At 47.2% G+C, this 24920-nt stretch overlaps 1 protein-coding gene across 1 annotated transcript in view; it reads left to right on the top strand.

Annotated features, from left to right (window-relative positions):
* The window catches only part of FA2H (fatty acid 2-hydroxylase), a 58030-nt gene extending 34211 nt beyond the window's left edge, over positions 1–23819 (top strand). The window contains exons 3-7 of the mRNA XM_026714452.2: positions 7517–7659; positions 8619–8725; positions 12593–12765; positions 15282–15534; positions 18238–23819. Of these exons, the coding sequence (XP_026570237.2) occupies positions 7517–7659; positions 8619–8725; positions 12593–12765; positions 15282–15534; positions 18238–18314 (753 nt within the window). The 3' untranslated portion in view covers positions 18315–23819. The remainder of the gene's footprint in view (positions 1–7516; positions 7660–8618; positions 8726–12592; positions 12766–15281; positions 15535–18237) is intronic.
* Positions 23820–24920: the final 1101 nt, after the last annotated feature.

Genomic DNA, 24920 nt, shown 5'->3' with positions numbered 1-24920 from the left:
ATGGGGTGTGTGTATGTGTGTGTGTGTGTGAAGAAAAGCCAAGGCACTGAGTGGGAGTCATTTCCCCCACCCACCCATTATCGTGGTTAGTGAGTAAGTGTGGAAGAGCAGGCTGCTTAACCAAATTGCAGCCTGCCTGCCTTCCCTCCCATCCATTTGGGCCTCCACCCCCGGGCAGAGTGGTCAGAAAATCTGCCACCTTAAGACAGTTGTGGGAGAGGAATGGAGGAGAGGCGAGTTTTGGAATTCTGCAGCCACCTTCAAACAGATTACATGTCAGGGCTCCAATAAATCCACCCCCATTCAAATCATAAGTCTCTAGCCGTATCTCTCAGAGGAAAAAAAAAGGTTTATTAGAAGTGGCCATGTTGGCGTTATCTGGGTGCAGCCGACACTAAAATACATCATCATTCATTTCCCCTTTGACCCTGGCCTTCCTCCCACCCCCTGGATGTATATTCTCCAATGGGACACACCATCGCCAAGAGACATCAATCATGCTGTCCAGTAATAAACTCGCGCAAAGACAGCTTTGGGCTGCCAAAGCGATTATCTGAAGCATTCGAGGAATGCACTGCTTTCCCCCACTCCCTTTCTGCTGGCAGCTAAAAAGACCAGAGGAGTATCTTGGCACAATGCCAGTCAGCTACACGACACGTCAGGAGGCCATCTTGTCTCTCATGAAGAGCTGCACTGGCATTGCCTTCCTAATCTTGCCCTGAGGACAGGAGTGTTACTGGAACCACGTGCCTGGTTCCATGCCTTGTGTGCTTGCGCTGTATATCCTGACCTCTCTGACTTGTGGATTGCTTTCCTGGACTTCCTGTGTGTACCTGTTGGGCTCAGTTACTCAGTGACTCTTGCCGTGCTGAACTTGGAATCTAGAGCTGCACAACAGGCCTGATTTTGTGACCTTTCTTTTTGCCATGGTTGTTAAATCGCTGCGGTTGTTTAAGTTGAACACGTGGTCAGTAAGCCAGTCCAGTTTCCCCCAATGACTTTGCTTTTGGTAGCCAAGTGGGAAGGTTGCAAGTGACCATTACATGATTCTGGAACTCTGCAATTGTCACAAACCCTCGTAGGAGAAGACGAGGCAGAACCTGGGTTGGAATCAAGAGAGGAAGCAGCCTGGAATCGTTATATGCCAACAAGTTATCCAAGTCCAGCCTCCCCTTCAGTTCCATTAACTCTTATCTAGCACCAGTTTAGCGCTGACCGTTAGTTGGCTAGATTCATGTAAATAAGTCTGAGCAATACATCTTCTTAACTGGAAGATTAACATTAAGATAGTTACAAAGCCTCAGAACCATAGGTAAAGTTCTGGTCAAGAAGAGTTATTGCTCAAGCTCAAGAAGAGTTATTGCTCAAGAATCTATTGTGCAAATACAATCCGGTTGCTTGGTTTGTTGAGTATTGTGCAAACTTAGACAACAACTCAGTTCATACAGGTAATCCTCAACAATTTAGGATGGCCATTGGAAACAGAACTTCCTCTGGTAAACAATGCAGTCATTGTGAGTTGTGCCTGGTTTTTTAAAATCTTATTTATTCATTTATTTATTTATTGTCATTAAATCACCCTGGTCATTAAATTAAGCATGTCACAGTTCTTAAGTGAATCAGACTTCCTTCCCCCGTTGTTGGAAGCCTCCTGAAAAGGACACAGTGGCCATCACAGGACCTCAGGATAATGCAACCCAGTGCTGGGATTCAATTTTTTTTACTACCGGTTCTGTGGACGTGGCTTGGCGGGCGTGGCAGGGGAAGGATGCTGCAAAATCTCCATTTCCTCCCCACCCCACCAACCTGCTTTCCAGCTCCGTTCTCCTGGGCAGGGCAACCAAAGAAGACCCAGCCGATCAGCTAGCCTTTGCGTAGAGTTGCAGATGTTTAACCAAAGAAGGACGTATACTTCTTTGAGTCTTCTGTTCTGCTGGCGCAGCTTGCTTGCTTGACTTAATTAATTAAGCTGCCCATGTCACTGAAGACAAAATTATTCCGCAGCTTTTTGAATATCTGACAAAATAATATTTAGCAAAACAAAAACCGTCCTGAGCAGCTTTTCTTTGCAAGACACAGTTTGACCAATAAGCACTAAGGGCGAATTAACAAGTTCTGCTCCTTAGACCTTAAATTAGTTGATTTGTGGTGCTGCCTGAAATTGACAAAGCTGTAATCAGTAACAATGGAAGGCTTTTACCTCCGAAGGACTCTAGCACATTCCTGAGATTGAAAAACTGGTTTGTTTTTTTTTTTGAGGCTGGAAAAAGAAATTTTAGATACATGAACCTCAAGTATATATATATATATTTTGCAGTTGTTCCACTGAATGGTTCGGGATGGTTGCCAATAAAATTAAACAACTACAGGAAATCCTCGACTTAACACCGTGGCTGAGCCCACAGTTTCAGTCACGGTCCTAACATGGCTGAGCACATGGACAGACCTGGGTTTTTTGAGTGGTTGTTTAAGCAAATTCTGAAGTTCTTATCAGGCAGAAGAATCAAAACCACACATAAAATTCCAATTCATTATTTATTATTCACGCCTATAGACGAGAATGTAACCGAACCAATGCTGAACACTAAATTGACACCAGATAAGAATCGATGGAATTCAAGAGCGGTTGGACTTAAACTGTGGATATGTAATGACTCTAGGCTTATTCCACCTTTGACTCCACCATCACCAAGGCTCTACCTGTCTTTCATTTACATCATTCTTTGTTATGGAGCAGTTTTGGGCAGGAAACCAGATTTTATCGCTACTTTCCAGTAAAAGTGTTATAAATTGTGGTTACGTGATCAGGGAGTGTTGCAAATGATTGTAAATATGCCAGAAATGCAGCTGTGTGACTCTGTGAGAGAAGATATTGGAATTTTGAATCTGGGTTGTAAATTCCATTTTCAGGCACTGTCATAAGCAATTGGTCATAAGTTAAGGAATATCTCTAGTTGGTTTTCCTTTGCCCCCTCCAGGCCAATTTTCGATGTCCTCCTTCATCTGTTCAGATACCTGGTTATCCTGCCCCTGGGTGGCTTCATGGAAGTGACAGATGCATGATGGCAGTGCTTTTTTCCAGAACGTATTTTTTCAACCTCATAACATACCTGTACCACTTCCACTCCGGTATCTACCAATCACACTGTCAGCCTTCAAGATCTTCCTCCTTTCCTTTGCTTCTTTCTGGTTGCCATGAGTAACGGGGGCGTGGGAAGCGTTGAAAGTGTTAATAACTGATAGGTGGGCAGTGTGAGAAAAAGAGGCTTTTGCAGTTCGTTGGGCCCTACTCACTTGGAGACATTTCTTGGTAGGAGCAAAACACCCGTTTGAGGTGTGGACCGACCGTAAGAATTTGGAGGCCTTGAAAACACCTCGGAAGCTGTCCCCCAAACAAGTTCGCTGGGCTCAGTACTTTAAACGGTTTAATTTTTCATTGAAGTACATTCCAGGGGGGAGGAACTTCATGGCGGATGCTCTATCTAGACTACCTCAATATAATAGTGCTCGCCAGGAAGTAGTACGGCTGATTGTCCCAATCGAACAGTTGGCAGCTCCAGTAGTTACTACTTTGCTTCCAAGTCCAGGTAAAGTCACTTAGGTTTAGCAACGGTGTGTGGAATGTGCTTCATTCACCTCCGCAGGCCATGTGCCGTGATGCAAGGCAGGAACTCATGTAAAAGGAGGTTTACTCCCAAGGGCCAGGAGCCTGGATGTAAACCCCACACAAAGAAACTTGACTAGAGCATAGAATAGTAGGGTTGTGGGGGGGGGGGGCTTCTAGTCCACCCCCCTGGCCATGGCAGAGGTTCCTATGGCATTCCGGACTTTCTTTGGGCTTGATGGGATGGATACACACAATCAAAGAAAGAATAATAGACTAGAATAATAGAGTTGGAAGGAACCCTGGAGGTTATTTCAGACAAGCGGCTGTCCAATCTCTTCTTAAAAGCCTCCAGTGATGGGACCATCCACAACTTCTGATGGCAAGCCTTTCCACTGATTAATTGTTCTACCATGTTTCTCACATAATAAGGCCGGGCCTTATTTTATTTTTTTGACCCCCGAAAAAACGGCTAGGCTGTCTTTTCAGGGGTGACTTAATTCCCCCCCTTGCATCCTCGGGTGGGAGGGCGGTGACAGCTTGGATGTTCGGGACCGTTGCTTTCCCTTCTCCCTTGCCGCGGCGTTAGAGGAACGCCGCAGCATTTGGCGCAGCCACGTGCGGCCAGGCAGGGCTCCTCCCTGCAACCGGAGCCCTGAGGAGACACTTGGCTTCAGGCGCTCTTGTCGCCGCCTTCCCTTTGCCTGCAAAGGTAAAGCGAATTATTTTAAAAACCTCTGCTCATCCCACCAGGGCCGCGCCGGAGCCGTGCGGGCTGGGCAGAGCTGGGAAAGCGAGCTGTGGGTGTTTCCTGGCTCTGCCCAGCCCGCACGGCTCCGGCATGGCCCTGGTGGGATGAGCGGAGGTTCTTAAAATAATTCGCTTTACCTTCGAAGGCAAAGGGAAGGCAGCGACAGGAGCGCCTGAAGCCAAGTGTCTCCTCAGGGCTCTGGTTGCAGGGAGGAGCCCTGACTGGCCGCATGTGGCTGCGCCAAATGCTGCGGCGTTCCTCTAACGCCGCGGCAAGGGAAAAGGGAAAGCAACGGTGTGAAGTGCCCCACCAACGCAGGCAGCACCATATCCGGGCATGCAACAAAGTACTTCCTAATGGCAAGCCCTCCCCCCCCCACCATTCCCCGCCATTTTGCATTTTTTAATATGGGGCTTAATTTGGGGGGAGTGGCTTAATTTGATTTTATGCCAATAAATCATGCTGGGGCTTCCTATTGGTGGAGGCCGTATTGTTGGAGAAACACAGTACCTGTCAGGAAATTTCTCTTTACTTCTAGGTTGGATCTCTCCTTGATTCCATCCATTACTTCTTGTCCTGCCTTCAGGCGCTTTGGAGAATAGCTTGACTCCCTCTTCTTTGGGGGAGCCCCTAGTTGGAAACCCTCCCAACTCAAGCAAAGTGTTACAAACGGTTTCTGAGACCCCTTTCCCATCATTCTCTTTCCCTACCCGTGTAACTGCCTATAAATACAGAAATGAATGTGCAGTTCTTGACATCCTCATTCCTCATTCCGTTTGGCCAATTGCTGCTTTGTTTTGGGCAGAAAAGTACCTAAAGTAACCTGGGTTAATTAAAGTAAAAAGAAGCTGAGATACTGCAGCAGTATTTTCTGTAGCCTCGAAGCACCTCGGTGGGTGTTTGGAAGTTCAACTTTTGCAATCAGCTGAAAGATGTCTTGGTGAATCACCCTCTGTGATATTGAATTTTCTGTTTTACCGTCAAAGAAAGAAATTCCTTGTCAGTAAAACATAATTTCGAAATAGTTTGTTGCAAAAGCGACTGCCTGCGAAGGCTCCTGGATTGGGGCTGAAAGCTGAAAGCAGAAGCAGTATGCTCCATCCCATATTGGCGTAGACCAGGTTGCACTGGTAAACTGGTCCCACTGGGAAAAAATACTTTACCCTCTACGATGCCCTTTCTGAAAAGGGAGCAGTTAGTTGCCTCTTGATTTGGCAGTTCTTACAGCATCTCTCCCAGAAGCAGCAGGACAGTGATCCGGCAGAAACCAATTTCTATCCCTCTGGATTGAGAAACTACCCATTTCCCTGAAAATACAACCTACCCTGAAAGTAAGTCCTAGCTTGATTTTACATGCGAGCCCAATATAAGCCCTGCTCCCAAAATAAAGCCCCAATTAAGATCCCACCCACTCCAGAATGCATGGGTAAAAATTAAGCTACGGGAAGGGATGGCGGGGGGTGGTGGAGCTGCCCTACTACTTACCTTTGGACAGTTGTAGCCAGGTCTCGCACACCCCGACACCTGCCTCGCCGGCCCATTTCTTCTGCAGCTGGCAAGGCTTCCTAAAGGCCTCTGGAGCTGATAACAGAGCCCCAGATCGGAGGCCTTCAGGAAAGCCTTGCCAGCCGCAAAAGCGGTTCCTGAAGGCTTCTGACAGTGAAAAGGAGGCTGGGGGCAATGTGCGCAAGTGAGGTTAGCCAGTGGATAGCATCCCCCGAAAATAAGACCAGGTGCCTTTTTGGGTGCCAAAAATAATTAAGACAGGGTCTTATTTTGGGGAAAACAGGGTAGTTTTTGCGTTAGGTTTCTCCGCCAATGAAGTGGGAGGTTTATCTGAGCATGACATGTTATGAGGATAGATATGCATCTTCCCAGCTCTTTCTCACTTGGCATCCCATGTATACAATCAGACGTATGAACTCTGCTCTTTAAAAAGAACTCTGTCGCAAGATACATTGTGCAGGGCACACCAGAAAGTTTATAGTAATGACACACCATTTAAACATGGGGAAAGAGTACATAAACAGTGAGGAAATAAAGACACAGCTGAACAATCCTGATTCAGCTGGCAAGTGTCCCAGGGCTGGGCCCACGCAGATCATCTCTGTCTCTTGACCTGCAAATTTAGACCAATAGCCTATATTTTTGTTTCGCACAGGAGGTAAAAGGGAGAAGAAGAAGGGCTAGGATCTGCAGAGGAAAAAAATATACATATCCAGAAATGTTTGCCCAGTTCATCCACAAAGGAGAGAGAGCTGGCAGGGATCAGAATTCCTTATATGCCAATTCTGTGCCTTGAAATGTCCATTATTTTAGGAGGCATCTGTGGGCGCTTGGTCGCAAAAGTAAAGATAATATTATTCAACAGAAGCCCAGCTCCTTCTTATGTACACGTTAGGACAATGTTCATATGATCTGATAACGGGAAAGTTTAGTAAACACTAACTTCTGGCAATTTTGTTCCTGAAATATGAAAGAATGAATGTGGTAAACAGTCTCCCTTCCCAGTATTGGAGCAGAGGTTAATTTTAACCATTTTTTGTGGTGCAAAGGTGAGAGGGCCACCGCCTTTCAACAATCCAGAATTCAGCTCTCTGCTGCCCTTCAGTGGTGATCCAGTTTTTTGAAGCACAGATTCATGTGAAATCTTCTGCCTGGCACAAATACATAATCTAGAACAGGGCTCTCCAACCTTGGCAATTTTAAGCCTGGAGGACTTCAACTCCCAGAATTCTCCAGCCAGTTGAAGTCCTCCAGGCTTAAAGCTGGCTGGGGTATTCTTACTTCCAGGTTGAATCTCTCCTTGTTCAATTTCCATCCATTATTTCTTGTCTGGCCTTTGGGTGCTTTAGAAAATAGCTTGACCTCTTCCTTCTCTCTGGGGCAGCCCCTCAAGTATTGGAAGATGCTCTCCTGTCTCCCCTGGTCCTTCTCTTCCCTAGACTAGCCAGGCCCAGTTCCTGCAACTGTTCATCGTAGGTTTTAGCCTCCAGGCCCCTAATTATCTTGGTTGCTCTTCTTTGCACTTTTTCTAGAGTCTCATTGTTTGCAGTGCCATTCATCACATTTTCTGGCATGCTATGTTGTCAGAATGTCATAACTCTGACTGTTGAGACCCTGCAGTTGTAAAGATCTTGCTGTGTCACCTCTCCTTCCAGGACTTGGTGGACTGGGAAAAGCCTCTGCTTTGGCAAGTGGGCCACCTGCGCGAGAAGTACGATGAATGGGTGCACCAGCCAGTGGATCGGCCGATTCGCCTCTTCCATTCGGATCTCATGGAGTTCTTCTCCAGGACAACATGGTAAGGGCCAGAGGTGGAGCAGGAGTGTGCAGTGGGGGCAGGCCAAAGGCACAGGGGTGCAAAGAGTGTCCCAAGAAAACAGGTCTGGCCAGGATAAAGAGACGTGGGGACACAATGGTTAGAATGCAGTATTGCAGGCTGACTCTGCCCACTACCAAGCGTTCGATACTGACCCGCTCAGGGTTGACTCAGCCTTTGGAAGGATGGAAGGCTGAGTCAACCTGGAACCTGGTGAGATTCGAACGGCCAAATTGCAGTCATTCGGCAGTCAGAGAAGCAGCCTGCAGTACTGCACTCTAACCACTGCGCCACCGTGGCTCCTAAGAGCACCCCATCTTTTGCATAGTTACCCCCTTGGTGCCTCCTGGAAAGTGACAAGTTCCAGGACAATTGTGGGAGAGGCTGCAGGGTGCGGAAACTTTGCATACCTGTGATCAGAAGGGCTGAGCCCCTGGTCTTTTAGAGCAGCTCCTAGCCCAGCCCTCTGCTGCCCTCCAACCCCCAGATTTGGGAGTATTCACACAGTTGGAATTGCAGGTGCTGTTTCTGAGTGGGGCCTAGTAATGGATTAGGGATGAATTGTAGAGTTGTCATCTTCCGGCACACAGACTAGTCCTGATCCGGTTCAGGATGGGAGGCCCAGTTTCATTTAGGGCATATGGCCCTCCCAAGCTCCGTTTTCGCTGGCAGAGGGCTGCAGGAGGCCGTCGCAGCTGAAAACAGAGCTTGGGATGCTCCGTGCATAGCCCTCCCCAACTCGGCTTTCGCTGGCAGAGGCACCGTAGGCCAGTCCTTCGCTGTTTCCAGGGTGGGTCCTTGGGCCAGATCTAAGCACCCTGTGGGCTGGATTCAGCCCGTGGGCCTTGAGTTTGAACAAGGTGCTTCAGCCCCATTCTAAGGCCAGATTTTGAGGCGTCGCAAATCAAAAACCAGTCTGACCCTTGTATTTTTATTTCCAGGTACATTGTCTGTATATTCTGGCTACCGGTGGTGTTTTTCCTCGGCTGGCATTGCTACACCACCCTTGCCCAGGGCAAAACCCAGCTGTTTTCCTCCTTCACGTCAGGTGAGGCTTCTGTGCTGCCCAATACCGTTTTCACACAAAAGTCTTCCTCCACACTTGAGGGAACCAAGAATGGAGACAGCAGAGGGCCTGGGAAGTAGCTCAACAGGCTCTCCTCCTTACTCCAACCACTTTCAGCCAGTAGCTTTCAAACCCCTGTTTGCAAATATCTAGGAGCCTGATGGTGGTGGATGCAACTGGGAGTCAGCAAGCAGCCTAGGCTACTTGGTCTACTGGTAAAGTCAACAGACTAGAAACTGGGAGACAGTGAATTCTAGTCCCGCCTTAGGCATGAAAGCTGACTGAGTGACTTTGGGCCAATCACCAGGAGACGGGGAGTTCTAGTCCCGCCTTAGGCATGAAAGCTGGCTGAGTGACTTTGGGCCAATCACCAGGAGACAGAGAATTCTAGTCCCACCTTAGGCATGAAAGCTGACTGAGTGACTTTGGGCCAATCACCAGGAGATAGTTAGTTCTAGTCCCGCCTTAGGCATGAAAGCTGGCTGAGTGACTTTGGGCCGATCACCAGGAGACGGGGAGTTCTAGTCCCGCCTTAGGCGTGAAAGCTGGCTGAGTGACTTTGGGCCGATCACCAGGAGACGGGGAGTTCTAGTCCCGCCTTAGGCGTGAAAGCTGGCTGAGTGACTTTGGGCCAATCACCAGGAGACAGGGAGTTCTAGTCCCGCCTTAGGCATGAAAGCCGGCTGAGTGACTTTGGGCCAATCACCAGGAGACGGGGAGTTCTAGTCCCGCCTTAGGCATGAAAGCTGGCTGAGTGACTTTGGGCCAATCACCAGGAGACGGGGAGTTCTAGTCCCGCCTTAGGCATGAAAGCTGGCTGAGTGACTTTGGGCCAATCACCAGGAGACGGTGAGTTCTAGTCCCGCCTTAGGCATGAAAAATCAGTTAGGCAACCTTGTGCCAGCGACTTTCTCTCAAGGCGGCTCATCTCACAGGATTGTTGTGGGGAAACCAGGAGGAGGAAGAACTGTTAGATATGTTTGTCACCTTGTGTTATTTATACAAATAATAAATTTAGGCCCAAAGAGCCAGGCCAGCCTCGCCCTCTCCTTCTTGGTCTCAGGGTCATCAGCAAGAAGGGTGAGAGCAAAGCCAGATGTTGCCGCTCTCTTTACCGACAGCTCTTTGTTATGGTAAGAGGGCTACAGAGCATGTGCTGCTCTTCCCTATTCACCAGGCCTGGCATTGCGACCTGAAAACTCCTCGCTTTGTGACCCTATGGTCAGAAGAGTGGAAAATAGACAGATTTACCAGCTGCCAACGTGCATTAAAAATGTAGCACAAGCCCTAAAATAAAGCAGGAGGCGGGTGTGCGAGCGCATATTCCCCTGCCCTGATTCAAGCAGTCAAGGAAAGGGTGTGGGCTGGCCAAGCTTTCTTTGCCATATCGCTTCATCCGCTACAGATACAGATAATCAGAGTTGGAAGGGACCTTGTAGGTCATCTAGTCCAACCCCCCGCCCAAGCAGGGGACCCTATACTATTTCTGACATAGGCAGTCCAGTCTCTTCTTGAAAGCTTCCAGGGATGAAGCTCCCACAACTTCCAAAGGCAACTTCTGTTCCATGGGTTGGTTGTTCTCACTGTCAGAAAATTCCTCCTTATTTCCAGGTTGAATTTCTCCTTGTTCAGTTTCCATCCATTGTTCCTTGTCTGATGCTTTGGAAAATACTTTCCCCCCCACCCATCCTCTCTGTGGCAGCCCCTCAAATATTGGAAGGCTGGTCTCCTGTCTCCCCTGGTCCTTCTCTTCAGTAGACCAGCCAGGCCCAGTTCCTGCAACCATTCTTCATACGGTTTAGCCTCCAGTCCCCTAATCATCCTGGTTGCTCTTCTCTGCACTCTTTCTAGAGTCTCAACTTCTTTTTTATAGTGTGGTGACCAAAACTCAATGCAGTACTCTAGGTGTAGTCTTACTAATGCTTTATAGAATGGTATTTAGAACCTTCCTTGATCTGGATTGTATCCCTCTGTTAATGCAACTTAATAGGATTGCATTGGCTTTTTTTGCTGCCACCACACACCGCTGGCTCCTATTTAGCTAGTTGTCCACGAAGACTCCAAGATCCCTCTCACCGTTACTGCTATTCAGCTGGTTTCTCCCAATCTATATGTGTCCTTTTGCATTTTCTTGCCTAAGTGTAGGACTTTGCACACAAGCCCCCAGTTTCCAAGGTTGCCCTCTGTCTTTTAACACCTTTGCAATTGATGCCAGGGGGGCTTTTAGTCGGAGTGGGGAGAGCAATGGCTGTCAGTAGGTCTCGACCAGGACTGGAGTGAGAGAATTGCTGTTGTCCAAGGCTCTGGTGCCCAAAGATGGACACAGAGGGGAGCCTGTCTGGTCTCCCACTCCTCTGCCTTTTTTTGTCCTCTCTCTCTGCCCCGTAGGGCAGCAGCCTCGTCTCTCCCTTGTTCTCCCTGAAATATTTTACTTGGGCTCCCTGTACCAGCTGAAGCCCTTCCTTCCGTGGCGGGCAGAAAAGCCAGTGTTCCCTGTCAGCCTCCCAGCCCAGGGCTCGGCCTTCCAGCGGCTCTCAAGGACAGTCCTGGGTCCTGCCTGGGGCTCTAGGAAAAATTGGCAAAGGGTCATCCTTTGTGTGCGTGCACGCACACACACACACACACACACACACACACACACAGAGTTGCAGTTTCACTGGAGAGGTGAAGAGCTTTGGGAATTTCCCAAGGACCCAAGTGACCTTCTCGAGGTTGGGATGGTTTGATCGCCGTCTTCTCCTCCTACTGGAAGGGCTGTCGCCGAGAAGAGGGGACCGACATTCTGCCAAAGCACCAGAGGGCAGAGACAAGAAGGGTGCAAAGACGTTCAGTTCTTTAGCCAGAACTAAAGAGACTTTCCTGACACTGAGAACAATTAATTGGCCCCTTCAGAAGTTGTGGGCGCTCCGTCCGGGGGTTTTCAAGAAGAGGCTGGACAAACATTTGTCCAGAATGGTATCGCTTCTCCTGCTTGAGCAGGGGGCTGGACTAGAAGGCCTCCAAGGTCCCTTCCAACCCCATTATTCGATGTTCTGTGTTGCCCTGGCTGATCTCCCATATTGAGGTGCAAAAGTCCTGCTTCCCCTATTGGGGAAAGAAAGGCATCGGAGAGAAGAGATGAGGGGCCAGGAGGGCCACCCCATTCCTTTCCTCTTGTGCCTTGGAAGCTGCTCGATGAAGACTCAGGCTCCCAAGACCCCGAACGGTACGGAAGTCTAAGTGTTATTGCCCTCCCATCCATCCATCCATCCATCCATCCATCCATCCATCCATGATGCACAGTAGTTAGAATACAGTATTGTAGGCAGACTGCGCACTTCCAAGAGTTTGATCTTGACTGGCTCAAGGTTGACTCGGCTTTCCGTCCTTCCAAGGTGGGCAAAACAAGGACCCAGATTGTTTGAGGGCGATAAGGCTAACTCTGAAAGCTGCTTTAGAGAGGTCTGCAAAATACTCTAGAAGTCTAAGTGCTATTTGCTATCCTTGGCGGTCGTCCTGGGAATGGAACAAGGCCAAATCAACTTGGAGACCCCCCTGCCCAGTGGGACTCAACCCTCAAGTTGACAGAGAGCCCAACCAGACCCCCTTGAAGGCAGCAGCATGACTGGGAATTGGAAGCAGAGCCAAAGAAGAGAGCGGCCTCTCCACCGCTTTGAGATGCGTGGTAGCTCAATTGAACCTCCTTGACTAGGAGCAGTCTACCTCTGGCGACATGTCCTGCTTCTGGACTTCGCAGGAGAGCTCCTTGCTGGCTAGCTGTCCTTGGGAATAAGCCTACATTGGCTTGTGCTCTGCTCCGGGGGACCATTTCTGTTCTCACCCACCGTCGCTTTTCCTTCCTCCGCGTAGCCTACGCCATTCCTGTTCACAAGAACTGCTTCCCGCTGCTCTTCGTCTTGGGAATCTTCATCTGGTCCCTGCTGGAGTATCTCATCCATCGCTTCATCTTCCACATGAACCCTCCGGCCAGCAACTACTACCTGATCACCTTGCATTTTCTCATGCATGGCCAGCATCATAAGGTAGGGGGCCCTGGGGAACTGGGGTGGCGGCAGCTTGGGGGGGAGATAACATCTGGCCCCGTCTCACCAACACCACCCCAGCTCAAACAGCAGCCCAAAGGGAAGCCTCGCTCAGCAGTTTTGCGCATTGAAGAGGACTGCCAACATTGCAAAACTGTCAGCCGTGGAAAAGTCAAGGCTGACTTGATGGATCTCTGTGGGTGGGGGTGGGTGGGCGTGGCCTCTGCTGACATCGTCAGAGTGTTAAGCTACCATTACAGAGATCTTTGCCTTTGATATCATTAACCAATTTAGCCCTTGGACAGTAATAGGTAATTAGCTCTGTTGTTTTTTGCTTTCGTCATACTGGTTAACGGGGACTTATCTCTTGTTGCTGTCTCCTGTGCCTGACCCAGCCTGGAAAATGTGTGTGTGTGTGTGTGTGTGTGTGTGTGTGTGTGTGAGTTTGTTTGTTTTCTTAAGTTTTCGCGGGTACTTGTATGGCATTCGGCTTTGTTCGGGTATTTTCCCACGTCATTGTAGTTGTGCTTTTAAAGTTGTAGCGACGTTTTGGCAGAATCTCATCTGCCATCATCAGGCTTCTGGCACAAGCCTGATGATGGCAGATGAGATTCTGCCGAAACGTTGCTACAACTTTAAAAGCACAACTACAATGACGTGGGAAAATGCCCGAACAAAGCTGAATGCCATATATATATATACATATACATATACATATATATATACATATACACATATACACATACACACACACACACGCACACGCACACACACGCACACACATATATATATATTTATTTATTTACCGTTTATAACAATTTTATTAATATATGATATACCAAAAAATTGATTTGATTTTGTGTTTTACCGATTATTAGACTGATGGATCCTGATAGAAATGGCTAGTTTATATTATTATTAAAAAAAAACAGAAAGTTGTGATTAATGCCTTATTTTACTGCAACAGAGAGAGTCGGAAGTCAATGCTTCCTTTTCTTTTTCCTAATCCTTCCTCACTTTTCTTTCCTCTCCCTTCCTCCTCACCATTTTCCTATTTTCTTTCATATTTTATCTTATAACTCAATAAAAGTTTAGAATACCAAAAAAGAAATACAAAAGCAAAAAAGAAAGAGAAATAGGGAAGGGAAAACCCAAATACCTTTATTTCTACCCGGAAACCACTTCTGGACTTTATGCTTAAGGTTAGAAAAAAATGAATCTTTGATTTTGGGCTTTACCGATTAGAAAGCAATAGCAACAGTGCTCAAACTTATATATTGCTTCACAGTGCTTTACAGCCCTCACAAAGCAGTTTACAGAGTCAGCCCCAACAATCTGGGTCCACATCGATACGGTGTTGTGGAAATTGCTAGTTTAAGCTCCTTGATAGATATGGAGTTGCAGAAATGGCTGGTTTAAATTATTAGGTAAAACTAAAAAGTCGTGGTTTGTTGTTATTATTACCCTATTCTACTGCATCCAAGAGACTCAAAAATGAATGACTTGATTGGACACAGAAGTGTTCCCTGCCCGATTAAGTTGCTGCCCGACATAGGGCAGTTCTGCACAATATCCTCAGCTTGCTTTCTTAAGTTTACTTAAGGGATCCCAGGCTGGATTTAGCAGTGCCGAGTCATTGTTCCCATTAATTACTTTTCTACCTGTATGGCGAGAGCAAGATACACCGAGTGGCCTCTGGAGGTAGGGATCTACTAGGGCCTGCTGACCCTTTACGGTAGACCCCTTCCATCCTAGAGGGATCTGGTTGCACCTTTTCCACCCGCCTAATTGTATCCAAAGGCCTAACGTTTTGTGAGATCACATCATAGGAATTATCCCTGTTTATGACTCAAGGGATGCCGTGGCTCAGTCTCCAGAAAGGCCTCATTGATCAGAAAGGCCAGCACTGGTTTGGCGGTTCGACTCCCTAGCGCCGCATAATGGAATGAGCTCCCGTTACTTGTCCCAGGTCCTGCCAACCTAGCAGTTCGAAAGCATGTAAAAATGGAAGTAGAAAAAACAGGAACCACCTTTGGTTGGAAAGTAACAACACTCTGTGCGCCTTCAGCATTTAGTCATGCTGGCCACATGAGCATGGAGATGTCTTCGGACAGCGCTGGCTCTTCGGCTTTGAAATGGGATGAGCCTAAAGGTAGAAATGATTAGCACTGATGTGCAAGGGGAACTTTTATCTTTACCTTTATGACGCAGTCTTCTGCCATACTTGCGCAGGCGTGTTTCGATTCTGCCATTCCGTGCCACCCAATTCTCCACAAGGTTCAACACCCTTGTTTGGCATTTTAATCCTCAAAGCAGGAAGAAGTTGAAAGCCTTTGGAATTTCCCCAGCTCCGCTGTTACCACTGAGGGTGGAGATGGGTGGGAAGGAAGCTCTACCGAGCCACAAAGGAGAATTCTGGGAGTTGAAGTCCACACAGCTTAAAGTTGCAGAAGTTGAGAACCCCGCCGCTCTCTCTTGGACGGAGATCTCATTTTGTCCCCTGTCGTCTCTTGCAGTCCCCCTTCGACAGCTCCCGCCTGGTCTTCCCACCTGTGCCAGCTTCCCTGCTCTTCTTCGTGTTCTACTTTATTGCTCAACTGCTTTTCCCGGGAGAATTTGGGCTCTCCATCCTGTGCGGGGGAATCGTGGGCTACATTATTTATGACATGATGCATTATTACCTGCACTACGGCTCACCCAAAGAAGGCACCTACCTCTACGGTCTGAAGACGTATCACATCAAACACCACTTCGAACACCAGGAAGCAGGTGAGGGGGTGGAAGGGTGCAGCTGGGCTTTGGGGCAGGGGTGGGCTGCTGGGGGGAGGTGTTCGCAGGGGTTTGGGAGAGCCCCTAGCAAAGATTCTGTGCAGTTCGGAGAACCCCCAAATCCCACTCCTGGCTGGGCCCGCCCACCCCTCCCAGGAGTCCCCAAGTGGCCCATTTTGGATGCAGGTAAGTGCAGGCCATGCACGCAGAGGCTCGGGAAGAGTGAAAAAATGGGCCTCCCGGAAGTTCGGGAAGGCTAAATATGGGCGTGTTTCCAGCTTCCATAGAGCCTCCGGAGCCCGGGGAGGCCGTTTTCGCCCTCTGGGAGGCTTGATAAAAAGCCTTCGGAGCCCAGGGAGGGCAAAAAACGGGCCTCCTGGAAGTTTGGGAAGGCCAGAAATGGGCCTGTTTCTGGCTTCCAGAGAGTCTCCGGAGCCCAGGGAGGCTGTTTTCACTCTCCCGGAGGCTTGAGGAAAGCCTCAGGAGCCCGGGAAGGGAAAAACCACTCCCCCTGCCGTGATGCAGGAGGCCAACTAGGCCACGCCCACCATGGCCACGCCTACCCAGCCACCAGGTAGAGAACCCCTTGCTGAATTTTTTGAAGCCCAACCCTGTTTCGAGGGGTTGTTCTCACCTATTGTCACTTTTTCCTTGAGGGGTTTTATAATTTATAGGCATTTTTAGTTTAAACGGCATTTCCACCTTTTCGTAACTGCTTGTGGGGGAGTTTTTTTTGTCTCCAGTCAAGGATATTTGGAGCTTTGAAGCAAAGTGAAGGAATAAAAGGGGCTTCACCTGTTTTCGTGACTGTGTTTATTTTGTATCCCAACCTGGGTCATGATCACCCTTTAGTGACCCTCTGACAAGCAAAGTCAATGGGGGAAACCAGATTAACTTCACAACCGTGTTCCTAACTTAACAATTGTGGTGATTCACTTAACGATGGCAAAAAAAAGTCATAAAATTGTGCAAAATTCTCTTAACAAATGCCTCACTCAGCAACATAAATTACAGGCTCATTTGTGATCCTAAGTCAAGGATGGAATGTTCTTTACACATGGAGCATCTTCTACTGGATGCTAGAAACATGTTTTCCCTGCTGCGCCCCAAAGTTGAGCAGTGTTTGGCCTCAAAGCTGGCAGCGGTTGGTTAGCCACAGTCTAAGGCTGGGGTGTCAAACTCGATTTCATTGAGGGCTGCATCAGGGTTGCCTTTGACCTCAAGGGGCTGGGGTGGGTGTGGCCAGGGTGGGCATGGTCATCATAACATTACTCATGTTGGGAGGGGGGTGCCTGCGGTGGCCCGAGCGCTCTGCCAGCGAAAATGGGCTCCCGAGCTCTGTTTTCAGCCACAACGGCCTCCTGCAGCCCTCGACCGGAGAAAACTCAGCTCAGGGGAGCCAAGAAGGACCAGAAGCAACGGATGGAAACTCATCAAGGGGAGAAGCAACCTAGAACTAAAGAGAAATTTGCTGTCAGTGAAAACAATTAATCAGTGGAACAGCTTGCCTCTAGATCAGGGGTGTCCAACCTTGGCAACTTTAAGACTTGTGGACTTCAACTCCCAGAATTCCTCAGCCAGCTTTGCCACCCCTGGACACCCCTGCTCTAGATGATGTGAATGCTCCAACACGGAAAGTTTTTAAGAAGAGATTGGATAACATTTGTCTGAAATGCTATAGAGTTTCCTGCCTGAGCAAGGAGGGGTTGGACTCGGGCAGAGCTCTTCCAACTCGACAGCTTGAAGACTTGTGGACTTCAACTCCCAGAATTCCTCCTCCAGTCCTGTTAGCTCAGGAATTCTGGGAGTTGAAGTCCACAAGTCTTAAACTTGCCAAGTTTGAAGACCCTTGGACTGAGGGCATAACTCTTTATTTATTTATATTTATTATTTATTTATTTATCTGATCTGTCAATCGCTTACCCGATAATAGATATAAGACTAAACATGAGTATGAGTACAGGTATTCAAGATCTGAGGCATTAAGCGCGAAAATCACATGAGCAGAGTTATGACAACTTTCCCACCCCCAAGAGTTCAAACTGGCCATCCAATCTGAGATGTGTATAACATCATGTGGGGCATCTTCAGGTGGTAATTCAGACATCTGGCTGTTAACCTTGGCCTGGATAGATAAGGTGCGCAGTAAGCAAGTAAGCATAAACAAGAAAGTTTCCCCAAGTTTTACACTTCACCAACTCAAGCCTCCAGCACTCTTCCCGCCCCCTCAAAGCCCAATTTATCCTCCCTCCCCCGTTACTAGGACAGCCGGAAAGACAAGCAGAAGAAAAAATTATTGAAGGCTGACAGTATGAATACAGGAAATAGGTATGAATAAATAGGGACAATAAGGACAGGGATGGTAGAGGCTTATGCACGCCCCTTACAGACAGACCTCTTAGGAATGGGATGAGGCCAATAGTGGATAGTTTGAGGTTAAAGTTTTGGGGGTTTGGGCAAGAAACCACAGAGTCAGGTAGTGCATTCCAGGCATTGACCACTCTGTTGCTTGAAGTCCTAATGTCTGCAATCAAGTTTGGAGAGGTTTACACTGAGTTTGCATCTGTTGTGTGCTCTTGTATTGTTGCGGTCGAAGCTGAAGTAGTCCTTGACCGGTAGGACATTGTAAGCAGATAACTCTGTGATGCTGTATGTCGTATTATCATCCTGTATGTTCTTTCTTCCCCTCTGCCCAACCTGCAGGCTTTGGGATTACCAGCCGATTCTGGGACCGTCCCTTCCACACGCTGATTCCAGAGGAAAATAACAAGAGCGACTAGCACCCAGCGTTCCTGCTCGGCCCCTTGTGCTGCAGGGAGAGTGCTGGCAGCTGTCGTTGGTGGAACTTTGGAGGGCCTGGGACAGCTTTCGGACTTGGGCCAGGGAGAGAACTGAGTCTCCTTTCCCTTGCTGCTTTGGGGGGGCCTTATTTGGGGGGGTTCTCAGGGGCCAAGAGTGCCTTAAGGCATCCCGGAGCTGTGAAGAAGCGAATGCTGGGGAGAAGCAAACGCTTAGCATCATAGTCAGGGAAGGATGTCGTAGCAGAAATCCTGCTCAGCTTTATTTCCTTTTACTTAGGGTGTAATTTTATTAAATATTTTTTTTTTCTTAAAAAGAAAGAGCACGAAAGCTAATGCAAACTAATACAAAGTGAGAAAAGGAAGAGAGCAATGAAGAAATCAAAGAGAAAGCTAAAAGTGCAAGAAAAGAGAAAAGAGAAATTGGGGAAAAAATTCGAAGAGGTAGTTTCTGATCTATGTTACAGCAGTTATAAGTACGATTATAAAACTTATTCTGTGGTTACGACATAACTCTTCTCTCTATAATGTATCCTAATCATCCAAACCATACATCGTAAGTTCATTTTTCCCTCTATTTTACACAGAAAGTCCATAAGGGCTTTCCAGCTAGCAATAAACATAGATAATGTCTTTTCTGTGATTGAAGAAATCAATTTAGCCGTCTCGACAGCTTCCATCACCTTCACCAGCCGTTCCTCCATTAAGGAATAGAGCCAAATCTTTCTGCTTTTGCACCTACTGCTCAGCTCCCTTTCCAAGCACCCAAATCTTATTTTGTAACAAAAATAGATTGAATCTATCCATATAACATCTACGCAGATCTTGTGGGAGAACATGACGCACCAGGGTTTCCTGGTTCTTAGATGTTCTGGTTTCTGGTGCTGTGTTTTTTGGGCGAAGGAAAGGGTGTTAGAAAAAAGAGGAACCCTCCAGGTGACTGTGGTTTAACCATCTACGTCGATACACTTGGAAGCTCTTTATTGCTCTTTGGAGAACATAGAATATAGAGTAATACGTCACATGAAGTGATGGTACCACTTTATATTGCACTGGTGACACCACAGTTAGAATACTTGCATCCAGTTTTGGTCACCACAATGCAAACAAGACACTGAGAGTCCAAAACGAATGCAGAGAAGAGCAACAAGGATGATTAGATCTCTCAATTTTGAGGGGTGTCAGAGGGGAGCCAGTCTATTCTCCAAAGCGCTTAAGGATAGGACAAGAAATGGAAACTGATCTAGGGGTAAAGCAACCAAGGAGAAATTTCCTGACATTTTTCCAGTGAGACCAGTCTATCAGGGCAACCTGGTCTACCTAAATATGGGATGGAGCAGCCGCTTTCATGATAAAACTATTTTTTTTTGTGTTGAATTTATATTTTACCGACAAAGAAAGAAAGGAAGACTAGTATAGATATATCTCAAGCTATTTAGCTCTCGTCAGCTAGTCATACTCTTTCTGGGATTCGAACCCGGGCTACTTCCCAGAATCCCAGAAAGGGGTATGGCTAGCTGACGAGAGCTAAATAGCTTGAGATATATCTATGCTAGTCTCCCTTTCTTTCTTTGTTGGTAAAATATAAATTCAACACGTCCTGGCAGGTAGAACAATTAAGCAGTGGAACAGCTTTGCCTTCAGAAGTTGTGGGTCCTTCCTCTCTGGAGGCTTTTAAGAAGAGACTGGATACAGTCACTTGTCTGAAATGGTTTAGGGTCTCCTGGTTGAGCAGGGGGCTGGACTAGAAGACCTCCAAGGTCTCATCTGACTCTGTAATTCTGCTCCTTCTGTTTTGTGACATCACAATATATGTAGAAAAGGGGACCTGTTCAATGCTGCGGCATTGCTTTGTCAGCCTGTCACCCGCAGACTGGCTCCATCCAGCAAAGTTATTCTGCATGGGCGTTCATAAGGGGACCAAAATCTGCAAGATAATGTGTGGATGTTGTAATTTAAGTCCCACCCCTTATGTGTGTGTGTGGGTACTCCCATCCTGATGGTGACCTTCCCTCCATGGATGTCCCTGTTGTTGCCTGCCAGCAGCCAGTGGAGCTGGCAGCAGATTCGGACAGTGAGGAGGTTGGGGAGGGACATGGGCCAGTCCTGGAGTCTGGGGAAGGCTCTGACCAGGGCTCTGCGTCGGAGGCAGAGATGGGGCCAGGGCCTTCCAACAGTTATCAGCTGCCTTTGGAGTTGGACATCAGTGGGGCAGAAGAACAGCTGGAGCCTGTTCCCAGTGTGCACATGCACAGGGCTGCCAGACGAAGGGAACAGCTAAGGAACAAGGGTCGACTCGGGAGTAAAGGCACAGGTGGACAGTGAATGGCCCCTTGCATAGAGAATAAAAGAGGAGCAAAAGCGGGGTGGGGTTTTGCAGGAGACAATTAGTTCATTTGGGTGAAGATCTGTTCCGGCATTCTTGCCAAGTATTGTGCGTTTGAAAGATATCGGCCTGGCAGCTCTCCAAGCTTGATAAAGGTCTGTAATTGTGAACTGTCTTGAAAGGCTGTTGGCCGGAACTTTGCTGGAGAGGAATTCACTGTAAACTAAATAAAAGGGGTTTATCAGGACGAGGAGTCAGCTTCATGCTGTTGGGGAAGCCGCGGTCAGAACAGTCCCTGGACATAGGAAGCTTCCCTGTCTCAACTACTACTGCATTCCCAGGTGCCACGGCCAAGACCCACTCCTTCCACCCTCAGTCCAGGGGGCCTTGGAAGTGTCTCCCTCTTGAGATACCTCCTGCCCCCTTGCTCAAATTTTGCCCTTCTGTTTCCAAAGAGGGGGAGGACCAACTCCTGGCCTTGCCCTGGTTGCCATATTGCCAGTGGGGTCAAGAGCCAGAGGGTTGAATCCTCACTAGACTGGGATGGAGGGCTCTTGCGGGAGAGCAGAATTGGATGGTTCTAGTGCAGAGGTCTCCAAACTTGGCAACTTTCAGACTTGTGGACTTCAACTCCCAGGAATTCTCCAGCCAGCAAAGCTGGTAATTTCCCCTTTATTGGCTTTACCAATGCTGTGTAGAAACAGCTACAGCAGATGCTTAGAGATGGTATTTTTTTAAGGTGATAGGAATCAGGGAATGGTTAACTGAAATTTGCATAATCTGGTAAGTTATCCGTTTTCAACTTTAGTAACTCTTTAAGGTGTGTGGATGTCAACACCCAGGAACTTCCCAGCCAGCATGACTGGCTCAGCAATTCTGGCAGCTGGTTCACACACCTCAAAGTTACTAAGGGTGAGAAACACTTTTCAGGAGTCCCTGCTAAATTGGGGTTGTTGGCTGGTTCGAGCCTCGACAGAGAATGCTTTGCAGCGTTGCAGGATTCTTATTCTGGAAAAGACACTCTTGAGTTTTTCCCAAAGAGACTTTCTCCAGCCTGAATGGCTAATTTGTGTAGATAGGATGGTTGCTAGTGATGTCGGAGGAGGGCCATATAAGTTTATATGGCAAGAAAAAAAAATAGGACTAACCAATTTCATTACAAGGCTTCAGCTTTCACGAACCACTGCCTTTTAATTGGTTAGTCAGAAGAGAAGTTGGGCAGACTTCTGATTCTGTGGAGTGAGAACAAATGAGAACTCATTTGTTATTGCAAATTGGAGCCTGGAATGTTTGCCCAGCTCTGATCCACTTTGGATTAACAGAATAACAACATTGGAAGGTACCTTAGAGGTCACCTAGCCTAACCCCTTGCACAATACCATTTCAGACAAGTGGCTGTGTCCAGTCTCTTCTTAAAAGCTTCCAGGGATGGGAGCACCCACAACTTCTGAAGACAAGCTGTTCCACTAGTTCAATGTCCTTCCTGTCAGGAAGTTTCTCCATAGTTCTAGGTTGCTTCTCTCCTTGATTAGTTTCCATCCATTGCCTCTTGCCTTGCCTTCAGGTGCCTTTTTTAGAGGTGTGAATGATTCACTTTGCAAGCTTCCTCATAAGAAGGGAAAGAAGCAGGCTGCTCGGGACATTCTATCCTCATAGGAGATCCAACTCCCAACTCCCCCAGCGGGTAAAACTTTGCGCTTTCTCCACCTATATCCCCAAAGCAGGAGTCTTTCTTGGATTTTGTAAGGTCATTGGTAAACATGCCCCATCTCTGCTACATACCAGCCTTGTCATCTGAAAGTGTTCATCAAGAGATAAAAGCCAAACTAGGGTCAATCATAAAGGATTCAAATCAGAGGTGGGATTCAGCAGGTTCTGACCGGTTCTGGAGAACCGGTAGCAGAAATTTTGAGTAGTTCAGAGTACCAGCAAATCCCACCTCTGACTGGCCCGCCAACCCCATCTCTTCTCTGCCTCCCATTGAGTCCCAGCTAATCGTCTGGGCCTTCTTTGGTTGCCTTGCACAGGAGAACGGAGCTGGAAAGCAGGCTTGTGGGGTGGGGAGGGAAGGGGGATTTTGCAGTATATCCTTCCCCTGCCACGCCCACCAAGCCACGCCCACAGAACCGGTAGTAAAAAATGTTGAATCCCACCCACTGATTCAAATGCTTTTATAGCGGTGCTCATCGTATGAGGAACAAACAGGGAGCACTTGAAGTTCTAGCACGGGGAATTCATTTCCATTCAAAATTACAGCCGCCCTGAAAAAAGTGACTTATGCCTGTTTTTCACCTTTACAACTGTTGCAGCAGCCTCAGAGTCATGTGGTCGCAATTCAAGACACTTGGCAACTGGCTCATGCAGTGCCCCAGATTCATGGAGTAAACCTTTTATAAGCTGACAAGCAAAATCAATGAGAAAGCCAGGTTCACTTCACAACCTTATTACTTAACAGTGACGATTATTTCACCGAACAACTGTAGCAAGAAAGCCCATAAAATGGGGCAAATATTCTCTTAAGAATTGTCTCACTTAGTAATAGAAATTCCAGGCTTAATTGTGGTTGTAAGTCGAGGTTTACCTGCAAGTATGATATTGCAACTATTACTGAAACTTGCTGGGATGGAACCTATGTCAAACCCACAGCTAGGAGGATATAAATAAACGGTTCAAAAAGAACACTTAACAAAAGAGGAAGAATTGTATCGTGTATAAGGAATTATTACACCTCCTCGGAAAGCTTTCTAGAAAGTATTGGGGTAAATATTAAAGAAAAAAAAGCAATGACTTTGCTATACATTTGTACTACAGGGCGCTCAACCATCCAGAGGAAATACATGTACTCCTTTGCTAATCGGTTAGCGTAGCTGGGGCGTGTAGGAAACACACCCCTGTAGTAACGGGGGACTTTACCTACCTTGACGTTAACGGGGAAACAAACTCTGTTTTGAGAGGCCTTCTGAAATTCATCCGCTCCAACGAAAGCCATTGCAAAAATGCAGCTGAGTTTCTCTCCTTTCTGCCTTTTGACTTCCCCTTCTTCTAATGTTGACTGCATAAATGTTTTAGAAAAAGAAGGATGGTGGCGTATAAACTATAGTCATGAGATGCTTGTACATAGATGATGTATATTTTGACAATAAAGAACCTTTTGAAGCTTCTGCGCACGTGGGTGTAGTGGGGGTGGAAATGGTGGAGGGAAGGGAGAAGAAGTAACTTTCGACGAACAAGATTTTATTCCAAGTAGACCCACCCACTTGCAATGGGTAGTATGGGCTAGTTCCCTGTTACCCAGTATGGGGTCAAAGCGGGGAAGGGGGAGTCATTTCTTTATATCTTTCTTTTATTTTTCTTTATTATATTTCATTTTTTTTTCTATTCTTTCTTTTCTACTTTCTTTTTTCTGCACTTACAATTTATTTATTTTTCTTTTTACTTAGTTTTATCGTTCTAATTGCAATTTTTTTTTAATACGATTACTGTTAAAAAAAAAAAAAATCTAATCGTGAAGTCAAGGAAGGATGTTGTGGCTGACATTCTGACAGCTACTTAGTCTGTAGCTCATTGTTGCCAGGAATTTATCCTCTCCTTTCCTAAAGCCAGCCGGACTTCTGATGATTGGTGGTACAAATCCAATGACCAGGACCTGTCTGGCCACTAAGAGGGGCTGTTGTATAGAGAGAGTTAAGGACCATCACTTACTGGTCACTCCCTCTGCCTGCTCTTTGTCAAAGACTGATAGTATTTAATCAGGGCTTCCCTCCAAGAGGGTGGAAGAAAACTTTCCCAAAGTCCATTATCATCACATCCAAGGAAACCTAAGAGGCACACATTTTTTAAAAAATACATAAGCAGGATGCTGATAGCCCTTGGGTATATAGACGTGTATTGGAAAGAAACAGAATAGTAACGGAATAACAGAGCTGGAAGCGGAGGTGGCATTCAGCAGGTTCTGACCAGTTCTGGAAAACTGGTAGCAGAAATTTTGAGTAATTTGGAGAACCGGCAAATATCCACCTCTGACTGGAGATTTTACAGTATTCTTCCCCTGCCACGCCCACCAAGCCACGCCCACAGAACCGGTAGTAAAAAAAAAAATTGGAATCCCACCACTGGCTGGAAGGGACCTCGGAGGTCTTCTAGTCCATCCCCCTGCTCAAACAGGAGATCCTATACCATGTCAGAGAAGCGACTGTCCAGTGATGGAGCACTTACAACTCCTGGAGGGAAATTGTTCCACTGATTAATTGTCCTCACTGTCA

The sequence above is a fragment of the Pseudonaja textilis genome, chromosome 11 (genome assembly GCF_049901715.1).
Source record: "Pseudonaja textilis isolate UNSWEBS1 chromosome 11, rPseTex1.2, whole genome shotgun sequence".
NCBI lineage: Eukaryota > Metazoa > Chordata > Lepidosauria > Squamata > Elapidae > Pseudonaja > Pseudonaja textilis.
The sequence above is the reverse complement of the archived record's forward strand: the minus strand, read 5'-3'. Positions and strand labels throughout refer to the sequence as shown.